This window comes from Oncorhynchus mykiss, chromosome 12 (genome assembly GCF_057628025.1).
Source record: "Oncorhynchus mykiss isolate SJ-2025 chromosome 12, ASM5762802v1, whole genome shotgun sequence".
In the NCBI taxonomy this organism is placed as follows: domain Eukaryota; kingdom Metazoa; phylum Chordata; class Actinopteri; order Salmoniformes; family Salmonidae; genus Oncorhynchus; species Oncorhynchus mykiss.
In genome coordinates this window covers 37,123,121-37,136,948 of record NC_143033.1, presented here as the reverse complement: position 1 = coordinate 37,136,948, position 13,828 = coordinate 37,123,121, and the positions used below count along the sequence as shown (strand labels likewise).

General features: G+C 44.0%; 1 protein-coding gene across 1 annotated transcript; it reads left to right on the top strand.

Moving 5' to 3' along the window:
• The first annotated feature begins 9,810 nt into the window (after positions 1-9,810).
• On the top strand, positions 9,811-13,105 carry LOC110537518 (nucleolar protein 16). The gene is made up of 5 exons (XM_021623622.3): positions 9,811-10,370; positions 11,647-11,755; positions 11,841-11,910; positions 12,236-12,342; positions 12,503-13,105. The coding sequence occupies exons 1-5, from the start codon at positions 10,264-10,266 to the stop codon at positions 12,644-12,646; spliced, it is 537 nt and encodes a 178-aa protein (XP_021479297.1). The 5' UTR covers positions 9,811-10,263; the 3' UTR covers positions 12,647-13,105.
• The last annotated feature ends 723 nt before the right edge of the window (positions 13,106-13,828 follow it).

Sequence of the window (13,828 nt, the reverse complement as noted above, 5' to 3'; positions counted from 1 at the left end):
TACAATATCACATTACAATTACACAAGGACCTTAAGGGACATGCATATACTTACAATTCTAACAGCTTTTTTGTTAGTAGAGCATTTAACCGTCTTAAAATACAGTTCAATTTCTTTTTGTAGGGTACGAAAATGTGGTTTTCTGTTTGTAAATTTACATTTGTGTATATGAAATTTGGCCAAAAGAATAATGAAATTAATTACATAAAAATGTTTCCGCTTATTTCTATTGTATGTAAAGAATCCAAACAGTACATCTCTCCACAATAGTGTAAAATCTTCATAAATGTGTTCAATTATAAACCTACTGATGTCTTTCCATAGTTTTCTTACATGCATACAATGCCAAAAAAGATGCAAAACTGTTTCTGGGTGGTCATTACAAAAGGAGCAATTTGAGTTTATGTTTTCCTTAAACTTCTTCATATAGTGGTTGGCAGGATAATATTTATGAATAATTTTAAAGGAAACTTCCTTAATTTTGTTAACAAGTAGGTATGTGTGTTACGGTGCGTGAATGAGGACCCAAAAGCGAATTAATGTAAACAGAGCTTCTTTAATAACCAAACAAAGGTAGGCTCAGATGGACCGGCAGATTCCGACAGGACAGGACAAGGTTGCAGCAAACATGACGATAGTCTGGTTCAGGCATGACTAACACAAACAAGAATCCGACAAAGACAGAAACAAAAACAGAGAGAGATATAGAGGACTAATCAGAGGGAAAAAGGGAACAGGTGGGAAAAGGGGTGACGAGGTAGTTAGGAGGAGACAAGGAACAGCTGGGGGGAAAGAGGGGGAGAAAAGGTAACCTAATAACGACCAGCAGAGGGAGACAGGGTGAAGGGAAAGGACAGAAACAAGACACAACATGACAATACATGACAGTACCCCCCCACTCACCGAGCGCCTCCTGGCGCACTCGAGGAGGAAACCTGGCGGCAACGGAGGAAATCATCGATCAGCGCACGGTCCAGCACGTCCCGAGAGGGAACCCAACTCCTCTCCTCAGGACCGTACCCCTCCCAATCTACTAGGTACTGATGACCACGGCCCCGAGGACGCATGTCCAAAATCCTACGGACCCTGTAGATGGGTGCGCCCTCGACAAGGATGGGGGGGGGGGGGGGGGAGACGAGCGGGGGCGCGAAGAACGGGCTTGACACAGGAGACATGGAAGACCGGGTGGACGCGACGAAGATATCGCGGAAGAAGAAGTCGCACTGCGACAGGATTAATGATCCGAGAAATACGGAACGGACCAATGAACCGCGGGGTCAACTTGCGAGAAGCGGTCTTAAGGGGAAGGTTCTGAGTGGAGAGCCAAACTCTCTGACCGCGACAATATCTAGGACTCTTAGTTCTACGCTTATTAGCAGCTCTCACAGTCTGCGCCCTATAACGGCAAAGTGCAGACCTGACCCTCTTCCAGGTGCGCTCGCAACGTTGGACAAAAGCCTGAGCGGAGGGGACGCTGGACTCGGCGAACTGAGATGAGAACAGCGGAGGCTGGTACCCGAGGCTACTCTGAAAAGGAGATAGCCCGGTCGCAGACGAAGGAAGCGAGTTGTGGGCGTATTCTGCCCAGGGGAGCTGTTCTGACCAAGACGCAGGGTTGCGAAAAGAAAGACTGCGTAAGATGCGACCAATAGTCTGATTGGCCCGTTCTGCTTGACCGTTAGACTGGGGGTGAAAGCCGGAAGAGAGACTGACGGAAGCCCCAATCAAACGGCAAAACTCCCTCCAAAATTGAGACGTGAATTGCGGACCTCTGTCCGAAACGACGTCTGACGGAAGGCCATGAATTCTGAAAACATTCTCGATGATGATGTGCCGTCTCTTTAGCAGAAGGAAGCTTAGCAAGGGGAATAAAATGAGCCGCCTTAGAGAACCTGTCGACAACCGTAAGAATAACAGTCTTCCCCGCTGACGAAGGCAGTCCGGTGACAAAATCTAAGGCGATGTGAGACCACGGTCGAGAGGGAATGGGAAGCGGCCTGAGACGGCCGGCAGGAGGAGAGTTACCGGACTTAGTCTGCGCGCAGACCGAACAAGCAGCCACGAAGCGACGCGTGTCATGCTCCCGGGTGGGCCACCAAAAACGCTGGCGAATGGAAGCAAGCGTACCCCGAACGCCAGGGTGGCCGGCTAACTTGGCAGAGTGAGCCCACTGAAGAACGGCCAGACGAGTAGGAACGGGAACGAAAAGAAGGTTCCTAGGACAAGCGCGCGGCGACGGAGTTTGAGTGAGTGCTTGCTTTACCTGCCTCTCAATTCCCCAGACAGTCAACCCGACAACACGCCCCTCAGGGAGAATCCCCTCGGGGTCAGTGGAGGCTACTGAAGAACTGAAGAGACGAGATAAAGCATCAGGCTTGGTGTTCTTAGAGCCCGGACGATAAGAAATCACGAACTCGAAACGAGCGAAAAACAGCGCCCAGCGCGCCTGACGCGCATTAAGTCGTTTGGCAGAACGGATGTACTCAAGGTTCCTATGGTCAGTCCAAACGACAAAAGGAACGGTCGCCCCCTCCAACCACTGTCGCCATTCGCCTAGGGCTAAGCGGATGGCGAGCAGTTCGCGGTTTCCTACATCATAGTTACGTTCCGACGGCGACAGGCGATGAGAAAAATACGCGCAAGGGTGGACCTTGTCGTCAGAGAGGGAGCGCTGAGAAAGAATGGCTCCCACGCCCACCTCTGACGCGTCAACCTCGACAACGAACTGTCTAGTGACGTCAGGTGTAACAAGGATAGGTGCGGATGTAAAACTATTCTTGAGGAGATCAAAAGCTCCCTGGGCGGAAACGGACCACTTAAAGCACGTCTTGACAGAAGTAAGGGCTGTGAGAGGAGCTGCCACCTGACCGAAATTACGGATGAAACGACGATAGAAGTTCGCGAAGCCGAGAAAGCGCTGCAGCTCGACGCGTGACTTAGGGACGGGCCAATCAATGACAGCTTGGACCTTAGCGGGATCCATCTTAATGCCTTCAGCGGAAATAACAGAACCGAGAAATGTGACGGAGGAGGCATGAAAAGAGCACTTCTCAGCCTTCACAAAAAGACAATTCTCTAAAAGGCGCTGGAGGACACGTCGAACGTGCTGAACATGAATCTGGAGTGACGGTGAAAAAATCAGGATATCGTCAAGGTAAACGAAAACAAAGATGTTCAGCATGTCTCTCAGGACATCATTGACTAATGCCTGAAAGACAGCTGGAGCGTTAGCGAGGCCGAAAGGAAGAACCCGGTATTCAAAGTGCCCTAACGGAGTGTTAAACGCCGTCTTCCACTCGTCCCCCTCCCTGATGCGCACGAGATGGTAAGCGTTACGAAGGTCCAACTTAGTGAAAAACCTGGCTCCCTGCAGGATCTCGAAGGCTGAAGACATAAGAGGAAGCGGATAACGATTCTTCACTGTTATGTCATTCAGCCCTCGATAATCTATGCAGGGGCGCAGGGACCCGTCCTTCTTCTTAACAAAAAAAAACCCCGCTCCGGCGGGAGAGGAGGAGGGGACTATGGTACCGGCGTCAAGAGCTACAGACAAATAATCTTCGAGAGCCTTACGTTCGGGAGCCGACAGAGAGTATAGTCTACCCCGGGGGGGAGTGGTTCCCGGAAGGAGATCAATACTACAATCATACGACCGGTGTGGAGGAAGAGAGGTGGCCCTGGACCGACTGAACACCGTGCGCAGATCGTGATATTCCTCCGGCACCCCTGTCAAATCACCAGGCTCCTCCTGTGAAGAAGAGACAGAGGAAACAGGAGGGATAGCAGACATTAAACATTTCACATGACAAGAGACGTTCCAGGAGAGGATAGAATTACTAGACCAATTAATAGAAGGATTATGACAAACTAGCCAGGGATGGCCCAAAACAACAGGTGTAAAAGGTGAACGAAAAATTAAAAAAGAAATGGTTTCGCTATGATTACCAGAAACAGTGAGGGTTAAAGGTAGCGTCTCACGCTGAATCCTGGGGAGAGGACTACCATCCAGGGCGAACAAGGCCGTGGACTCCCTTAACTGTCTGAGAGGAATGTCATGTTCCCGAGCCCAGGTCTCGTCCATAAAACAGCCCTCCGCCCCAGAGTCTATTAAGGCACTGCAGGAAGCTGACGAACCGGTCCAGCGTAGATGGACCGACAAGGTAGTGCAGGATCTTGAAGGAGAGACAGGAGTAGTAGCGCTCACCAGTAGCCCTCCGCTTACTGATGAGCTCTGGCTTTTACTGGACATGAAGTGACAAAATGACCAGCGGAACCGCAATAGAGACAGAGGCGGTTGGTGATTCTCCGTTCCCTCTCCTTAGTCGAGATGCGGATACCTCCCAGCTGCATAGGCTCAGCACCCGAGCCGGCAGAGGAAGATGGTAGTGATGCGGAGAGGGGGACAACGGAGAACGCGAGCTCCTTTCCACGAGCTCGGTGACGAAGATCAACCCGTCGCTCAATGCGAATAGCGAGTTCAATCAAGGAATCCATGCTGGAAGGAACCTCCCGGGAGAGAATCTCATCCTTAACCTCTGCGCGGAGACCCTCCAGAAAACGAGCGAGCAAAGCCGGCTCGTTCCAGCCACTGGAGGCAGCAAGAGTGCGAAACTCAATAGAGTAGTCTGTTATGGATCGATTACCTTGACATAGGGAAGACAGGGCCCTGGAAGCCTCCTCCCCAAAAACAGATCGATCAAAAACCCGTATCATCTCCTCCTTAAAGTCCTGATACTGGTTAGTACACTCAGCCCTTGCCTCCCAGATTGCCGTGCCCCACTCACGAGCCCGTCCAGTAAGGAGAGATATGACGTAGGCGACACGAGCAGTGCTCCTGGAGTAAGTGTTGGGCTGGAGAGAAAACACAATATCACACTGGGTGAGGAACGAGCGGCATTCAGTGGGCTCCCCAGAGTAACACGGCGGGTTATTGATTCTGGGCTCCGGAGATTCGAAAGCCCTGGAAGTGGCCGGTGGATCGAGGCGGAGATGGTGAACCTGTTCTGTGAGGTTGGAGACTTGGGTGGCCAGGGTCTCAACGGCATGTCGAGCAGCAGACAATTCCTGCTCGTGTCTGCCTAGCATCGCTCCCTGGATCTCGACGGCTGAGTGGAGAGGATCCGAAGTCGCTGGGTCCATTCTTGGTCGGATTCTTCTGTTACGGTGCGTGAATGAGGACCCAAAAGCGAATTAATGTAAACAGAGCTTCTTTAATAACCAAACAAAGGTAGGCTCAGATGGACCGGCAGATTCCGACAGGACAGGACAAGGTTGCAGCAAACATGACGATAGTCTGGTTCAGGCATGACTAACACAAACAAGAATCCGACAAAGACAGAAACAAAAACAGAGAGAGATATAGAGGACTAATCAGAGGGAAAAAGGGAACAGGTGGGAAAAGGGGTGACGAGGTAGTTAGGAGGAGACAAGGAACAGCTGGGGGGAAAGAGGGGGAGAAAAGGTAACCTAATAACGACCAGCAGAGGGAGACAGGGTGAAGGGAAAGGACAGAAACAAGACACAACATGACAATACATGACAATGTGTGTGGCAACATCCAAACTTTTTTCCAACAGATATTATCAATAAATCCATTCCAATAAGGCATGACATAAGGTATAGGTATATATACAACATCCTGCTGAAACAAGGATCGTATCGCTCTGTTGTTGAATGGACCAAAAGAGAAACAAATCTTTCCTACTGATGAGTCAACAGGGTCAATAGAAGGTAAGCTCTGAGGGTCAGGTCTTGACACGTTCCTGAATAACATAGCAACGCCTGAGGGAATGGCATCTAAAACAATTGCAAAATCTTTAGGCGTTACAGGGACCTTGTAAAGTGATAAGAATTCTTTATAACTTAGCATTTACTAGGTGGCTCACCAATAGGATATTATTTCTGAACCAATATTCTAAAAACAGAGAGGTATTTTTATACAATATATCCCGATTATTCCATATATAATATCTGTGTGGAGAAAAATTGTGTTTATAAATTAAGGACCATGACAAGAAAACCTGCCGATGAAAAGCAGAAAGTTTCACTGGAACTTTGTCAATATTATAATTGCAAAACAACATGAAGTTAAGGCCACCAAAAGTAGAGAAGACATGATGAGGAATAAAATTCCAGATAGAAGTGGGTCTCCTTAGGAATTTTTTTATCCAATTGATCTTGAAAGTATTATTTAAAGTAGTAAAGTCCAGAAAATTCAGTCCACCATTCTCATAAGTGTTCATTACAACAGTTTTCCTAAGGTAATGGGTACGGTTTCTCCAAAGAAAGTTGAAAAGCATCTGGTCTATCTCCTTGCTTATTTTACTGTCAAGATATAAAGATAGAGCACCATAGGTTAGTCTAGAGATACCTTCAGCCTTGGTTATTAGGACTCTACCTTTTAAAGATAAGTCCCTCTGTAGCCATTGATTTAGTTTCTTCTGGGTTTTTTTAATAAGAGGGTTCAAATTTAGTAAGCCTCTAGACTTCTGATCCTTTGTAATGGTTATGCCTAAATATGTACGTTCTTATTTTACTGGAATACCATAATATGAAGGTGTCACACAATCTTTGACTGCTATGAGTTCACATGTATTAATGTTAAGATATAGACCAGACGCTTTGGAAAAGGATTGTATCACATTGATCGATATGGGAATTTGGTTAGCGTCTTTCAGAGAAAGTGTAGTAATGTCAGCCAGCTGGCTTATAATAATTTCTTTACCAGCTATGGAAATACCTTGTACAGGACTATTATTTAAAGAATTTGCAAGAAGTTGGGTGATTAATAAAAACAGGTACGGAGAGATAGGACAACCTTGCCTAATTCCTCTCTTTAACTCAAATCTAGGTGAGGTGCCATATTTCAATTTGATAGAGCTGTTACCATTTGCATAGAGAGTCTTAATAGCCTTACAGAAAAAATCCCCAAAGCCAAGTCTCTCAAGGGAGTAGAAGAGAAACTGATGCTCTACTGTGTCAAATGCTTTATAAAAATCTAAAAATAATATGAAGCTATCCTCAGATATTAGGTCTGAGTAGTCAAGTACGTCTAATACTAGTCTGACATTGTTAGAAATATGTATGTTCCTCATGAAGCCAGACTGTGTTTCATCAATGATTGCATCCAGGACTTCTTTAATTATTTTTGCAAGTAGTAAGGCTAATATCTTATAGTCATTATTAAGAAGACAAATTGGACGCCAGTTATCGATGAGCAGCACTTCTTTTTTAGGCTTAGGTATCAGTATTATTAACCCCTGACTCATTGTAGGAGGGAGAACATTGTTTTTAATACTCTCTAAAAAGACTTCAAATAGGAAGGGACTTGTTCAGAAAATAATTAGTAAAATTCTGATGGAATTCCATCAACACCTGGTGATTTATTGTTCTTTAGATGTTTGATAGACTCTATAATCTCTTCAACTTTGATGGGTTCATCACACTGTTTAGATTCTATATCACTGATAGAGTGAACATTATTCAGTGAGTTAAAAAACTTATCTGTGGATTCCTGACAGTACGTTGAGCTATATAATTTTCTGTAAAAATTGCTACAGTATTTAGCGATTAATTTTTGGTCATCTGTAATAACACCATCAATGTTTAACTTATGGATAGTGTTTTCTCAAGTCTAAAGAAATAGGACGAATTCTGTTCTCCCTCCTCAATCGATTTTTTCCTAGATCTAATAAAGGCTCCTTCTGCTTTTAATTTATATATATTATCCAGTTTATTTTGTAACTCAATTAGTTCCATCTTCTCCTCCCCCAAGAGGTCGGCTGGGGACCTCTGAGAAAGGGAAGCAATCTTAATGATCACCTTTTCCTCCTCAGCTCTTCTGGTCTTAGCAAGATTATTACCATATTTTCTAAGGTATTTGACACCTCAAATTTAAAGAGCTCCCAGTTCTTGCAATAAGATTTTTCTTCGCAAGCCCTTTCCCAGAAGTGTGAGAGCAGATCTTTAACCTCAAATTTAACTATATCATTATTTAATAATGAGCTATTTAGCTTCCAGTAGGATGCTCTACCAAGGTTCGTATCAGGGGTAAATATTTTGATATCAATGTAAATAGCCCTATGGTCTGTGAGGGGAGTAGTACAAATATTTGTAGTAACACATTCACCATCAATACATTTGGATATAAGACAACAATCTATTCTGGATTGTCTGGAACCTGTTTTGTTTCTCCACGTGAATGATCTTTCAGACGGAAACCTCTCTCTCCATATCAAACTCTCGTAAGATCAAACTTTTCCATAATAAGTATTAAACCCAAATTCTGATTGGTTGGCCTACCTGGGGGCCATCTATCAGTTGAATTATCTATTGTAATGTTAAAGTCCCCTCCTATCAATAATATCGAATTGGGAAATTTAGATAACCAATGAAGTATATGTTTCTCTATAGATTCAAGCAACTCATCATTCTTATGTTTGGTGTTGTACCTGTAGAAGTTTACAGTAATGAGCGTAATGTCATTGTAACTGATCACAAGACAAATAAAGTGACCAAAGGGGTCACATTCCGAGTGTAGATTATTACCACCAAAGGTATTTTTCATTGTAGTGACACCGGCGGAGCGTTCAGATCCATGGGAGAGCCAAATATCGTTGCCCCACTGTGACCTCCAGAAGTTGGCATCAGCCAAAATTGAGTGAGACTCTTGAAAAAAACAAAAATCTGTTCGAAATTGTTTAGCAAATAAAAATAAGGCCTTGCGCTTCACATTCGGAAACTGAGGTTTTGTTTGAAACTGCTAGTGAGACGAGTGACGCTAATAGTACAGCAAGTGAGAATGAGTGGGTTACAGTGGCGAAGAAAATGGAAAACAAGAATAGTCAAGCTATGTTGGAAAATAGGAACCACTAGAGGGTATTGGATCAACGCTACTTGGGAAATCCGCTTAATAAAATCGGGATTTGTTTTATTTAACTAGGCAAGCCAGTTAGTATTTACAATGACGGCCTACACCGGCCAAACCCGGACAACGATGGGCCAATTGTGCGCCGCCCTATGGGACTCCCAATCACGGTAGGTTGTGATTCAGCCTGGAATCGAACTGGAGTGTCTGTAGTGATGCCTCAAGCACTGGGATGCAGTGCCTAAAACAGCTGCGCCACTCGGGAGCCCGAATGTATTGTAAGAAAGTGTGGAGTCGGTGAGAGTCACAAGAAGTAGTCTTATTTTGATGTTTGTGTCTGCGGAGCAGAATAAACGTGTTTTAAGACACAAAATAATATCCGAGTGGAATGTTTCCTGCATGGATTTTCGTAGCAGGGCGCATATCAACGGTGTTTATGTCTGGGATGGCGCGAGATATAAAGGCAAAAGATGTAACTGAAGACCTCAGTGGAGTGGTTGGTGCACATCTATAGGCCTGTACGGTGGACGGAGAAAATAAGTTCACTTCATTCATGCTACTGGTCTTTGATGAAGTCTCTCCCTTCTCATATAAAGTTAGGATTCATGAGATACGTTGTAAAAGCTTTTGTGCACAAACCCCTTCAGTGTTATAAATGTAACATATTTGGTCATGTGTTAAGTGTGTGCAGAAGTGACGAATATTGTTATGCCAGATGAAGGGAGATGCTGCAACTGTGGAGGTGAACATGCGCCTGAATTATTGGAGTGCTCTGCAACGATAAGGAGTGTCCAACATGTCGCCTATCTGGAGGCGGTGAGAAAATTGGAAGGAACAAGGACGAATCAATGGTAGTAAAGTTAGAGCCACCACGAGCAGTGAAGGTTACTCATCAACTGAGGGATAGTTAAATGCCACATGCTGAAAAGGTGGACTTTGTATTTATTGCAATTCTCAAACTGTACAGCACAAGCGGAGAAGAAGTCTAACAAAATCGGAATCTTTGTGAATGCTGATGTTTTTTGGGGTCTAAGTCATTTCACAGCCGAGGCTGTGCAAGAAATCCTGTCTGCGAATGAAGCCCCATCACAGGCCCCTGAGGCTGTGTGAGGATGTATTTTGGAGTGAACTGTGATTTAAGAACTATGATGTTATTTTATTTAGTAAACCTTTTTTGCAGGTCGTTTTCCCCCTTTCACGGAAAGTGTTTATTTTTATTTTTTTATTATTCAATACCCCGTCCAGCTGGTGGCGGTAACGCACCATTAACATTGTATGTCAACCGCCGCTAAACCCCATCGAAGAAGAATTAGAACACATGCGTCCACACTTGCTTCCTGCTCAGTTCCACGCGTTGTTCAGAATCAAAAGGTAGCTCGTTTTAAAGCAAAGTAACAATGCCTAAAGCCAAAAAGAAAAGGAAAGGAAACACGTTTGACTACAGTAAAGACAGAAAGAAACTTAAAAAGCAGTTTAAGAAAAGGGAAGCCCCGAGAATAGAGTGGTAAGTCGAATATTGTTGATGAAAAACAAACTATGCTAGCAATGCATCCTGTGCGGTTGTTTCTATTAACGTTACCTAGCTAGGTTTGCTAGCAATCAATGCAAACTATATAGATAGGTAACTACTAGCTAGCGAATCGTTATAACTTGAATTATTGTATGTAGTCTATTTTCTTGTTTTGTGGCAGTTTGCTAGTCCTGCAGTGGTTTAGCTGATTAAACAAACTCCACGATTTACAATGGAGTTGAGCGGCGACTATTGTCGGCGGACAGGACCTCGAAGTCACGTAAAATTACGTTATCAAAAACGATTGATTTAAACACCCGCAATTATACGTTTTTGATCATGTCATTTTATGTGAATTCGGAACTCATGAGTGGGCTCCCGAGTAGCGCAGCGGGCTAAGGCACTGCATCTCAGTGCAACAGTCCCTGGTTCGAATCCAGGGTGAATCACATCCGGCCGTGATTGGAAGGCCCATATGGCGGCGCACAATTTATCCATCGTCGTTCGGGGTTGGCCGTGGTAGGCCGTCTTTGTAAATAATAATTTGTTTTTTATTAACTATTAACTAACTACCTACTTGAATATCAACATTCCCTCCACATTAGTCTCCATCATAAATCGTTGAGTTTAGTCTGCTAGATGTGTACATGCAGTGGAAAGCATAGCCATATCACATTGGGACTATGTGATAAGTGTTCCATGAAATAGTCATAGGGGAATTTTGTTTAATGGTAGCACAAAGGTTGGCAGATGGCGATCTGGTATTGATGGTTTCATCTTACTGACCAAATGCATTGTATGCAGCCAGGAATATTTTGTTACTTCTACCAGATGGGTGCAGTGAAATGTGGTGTTCTACAGGGTCAACCACAGTAGTACAGCGCCCCTGGAGCAAATTGGGGTTAAGTGCCTAACTCAAGGGCACATCGACAGATTTTTCACCTTGTCGGCTCGGGTATTTGAACCAGCGACCTTTGGGTTACTGGTGGCTAGGCTACCTGCAGCCAATACTCTTGTGTCTCTGTGTAACGGTTCGTACCCAAAACATTCTCCGTTCAGGCTGCAACGGCATTGATTTCCTCAATGAGATTTAATGGCTAGAAGGCAGAAAAAAACAGGGGAAATATGAGTAATTTCTTCATGCCAAGAATGTGCAAAGCTGTTAAAGGCAAAGGGTGGCTACTCTCCAGACATACAATACTTCACCCACTTATCAGATTCATATGGGTAGATGGCTATAGTTGTGTAACAAATTAATGTTCATTCCAAGTCCTCAGATCCGAAATGCCTGGAGTGACAAAAAGTCTGTGGCAAGAAACTTGCGAGACATGGGTCTGGCATTTGACCCAAACCGCGCCCTCCCAATTAAGACACCAGCTGTGAGTATATCCTGTCCATCGTGGTGATATGCTATACTTTCAATAATTAGTGAATTTGAGTCACTTATAATTGATATGTCTGCAGATTGCTGCTGTGGGGAGAACTGAAGATGCTACCGCTCCCAAACTTGTAAGGAAGCCATATGTACTCAATGGTAAGGCACCAATCATATTTTCTTGTTTGACATCATGTTTGTGTTCTTCACCCAGCAGGATGTTAATATGCCATTTAGCAGACACTCATATCCAAGGCGACTAAGTCATGCGTGCATACATAATGCATATGGGTGGTCCTGCCCACTATCCTGGTGTTGCAAGCGCCATGCATGCTCTACCAACTGAGCTACAGAGGACCATTACACCTACTGTATACACATTCCCTTTGACAGTAATATGACTAGTCATATAATGCTTCACCTATTACATTTGATCAGAAGATCTGTTCATGTGAACTCATGTATGTCTTCTTGTTTTCAACAGAGCTGGTGGCTGAGGCCAGTCTCCCAGAGAAAGACACAAAGACCTTATCCACAGACTTGATCGAGTATGTGCAGTACATGGTCAGGGAACACAGCGAGAACTACAAGGTAAGAACAGCCGATGAGGAGTTTCACTTTACCTGACAACTCTTTACAGTAGTACAGTAGTACTATTCTTGTAGTTGCAGTATATTGCCTTTTGGGTCATAGCAATAATTACTGTATGTTCTTTTGGGCATTGTGAGACAAGATTTTTCTCTTTCTGTAGGCTATGGCCAGAGATGAGAAGAACTATTACCAGGACACTCCCTCGCAGATCAGGAGGAAAGTGGACCAGTATAAACGTTGCCATCCAGAGGAATACACCACCTTCATGGAGTCTCTCAAAGGTGGGAAAGCAGTTTCCACATAACTGGCTGTCTGTGGTGGGAAAAGACGTTCAATGTGAAGGGGGGAAGAAACCATTCCTCTTCAGCAAGTATTGTGACTGTGGTAAAGATGAACAGGAGATGGGGGTCAAAGTGCACCCAGAAACACAAGCTTTCTTAATTTAGAATAGACGGTGAGTTGGGATTTTAAAGAACTGTAAACATTTGAGAAAAAGACAAGACAAGATTTAACATGCATAAAATACTCTTTTTTTTCTCCTTCATACTTATAGTATGTTTCCCCAAAATACAGTTACACAAATGATATACAGTAAGAACATTTAAGTCTGCTTTTGTAATGATGTCAACATATGTTTGTAAGTTTCATTAATGCATTTCCTCTTTGGATTTTTTTTGGGAAGATGTATAAGCATAGTCATTTGTCAAGCTTGTACAAAAGGTTGTAACAATGTCACTGTAAAAAATAAAAGTCAGAAACCTTACAGCAGCATATAAAAGTATTACAACTCAACACAATAAAATAAAGAAATATGAAGAACATGCTCTAGGGCGGCTATTCCCAAACTGGGGTACGCCTAATGCCGTTGAGGGTACGCAAAATAAAAATGTGATTGACATTTTCAAAAAGTCCATTTAGATTTTCCAACGGGGCTATACATTTGGGTGATATTTTTTTCTCGCCTGAGTAGCCTCGTTTCACTGCCAAAAATAAAATCAAATGATGTACTGTTCAGCGGAATAACCACACAATGTCAAATACGGGTAGCATAGTCAAATAATTAACATCAATCACATTAACCGTTGCTCTCACAGGAATTCTACTAATGGTCCGTATGTAGTCAAACGTAGCTGCAGCTCATTCCGTTTGCTCGAAAATAGACATACCAGCTCTACATGGCAGGAGATGTTTTGAAACAATTACTGCTTCGCATACAAGCCAGTGAATTATATGTGTTACAGCTGGATGAGTCAACAGGTGTGGTGGGCCTGGCACAGCTCCTGGTATATGTCCGTTACGTTTATGGGGGGCCAATTAAGGAAGACATCCTCTTCTGCAAACCAGGACGACATGAGAGGATAATTTTAAAAGTCCTGGACCGCTTTGTGACATCAAATGGACTGGTCAAGATGTGTTTATCTGTACTGATGGCACAAAAGCCATGACAGGGAGACATAGTGGAGGGGTAACGCGCGTGCAAGCAGTT

Bases quoted from the DNA above. Each gene is read 5' to 3' on its own strand.
- LOC110537518 (XM_021623622.3), top strand. From the start codon at position 10,264: ATGCCTAAAGCCAAAAAGAAAAGGAAAGGAAACACGTTTGACTACAGT. The intron at 11,756-11,840 runs GTGAGTATATCC...ATATGTCTGCAG, and splicing joins TCCCAATTAAGACACCAGCT to ATTGCTGCTGTGGGGAGAAC. The intron at 12,343-12,502 runs GTAAGAACAGCC...CTCTTTCTGTAG, and splicing joins AACACAGCGAGAACTACAAG to GCTATGGCCAGAGATGAGAA.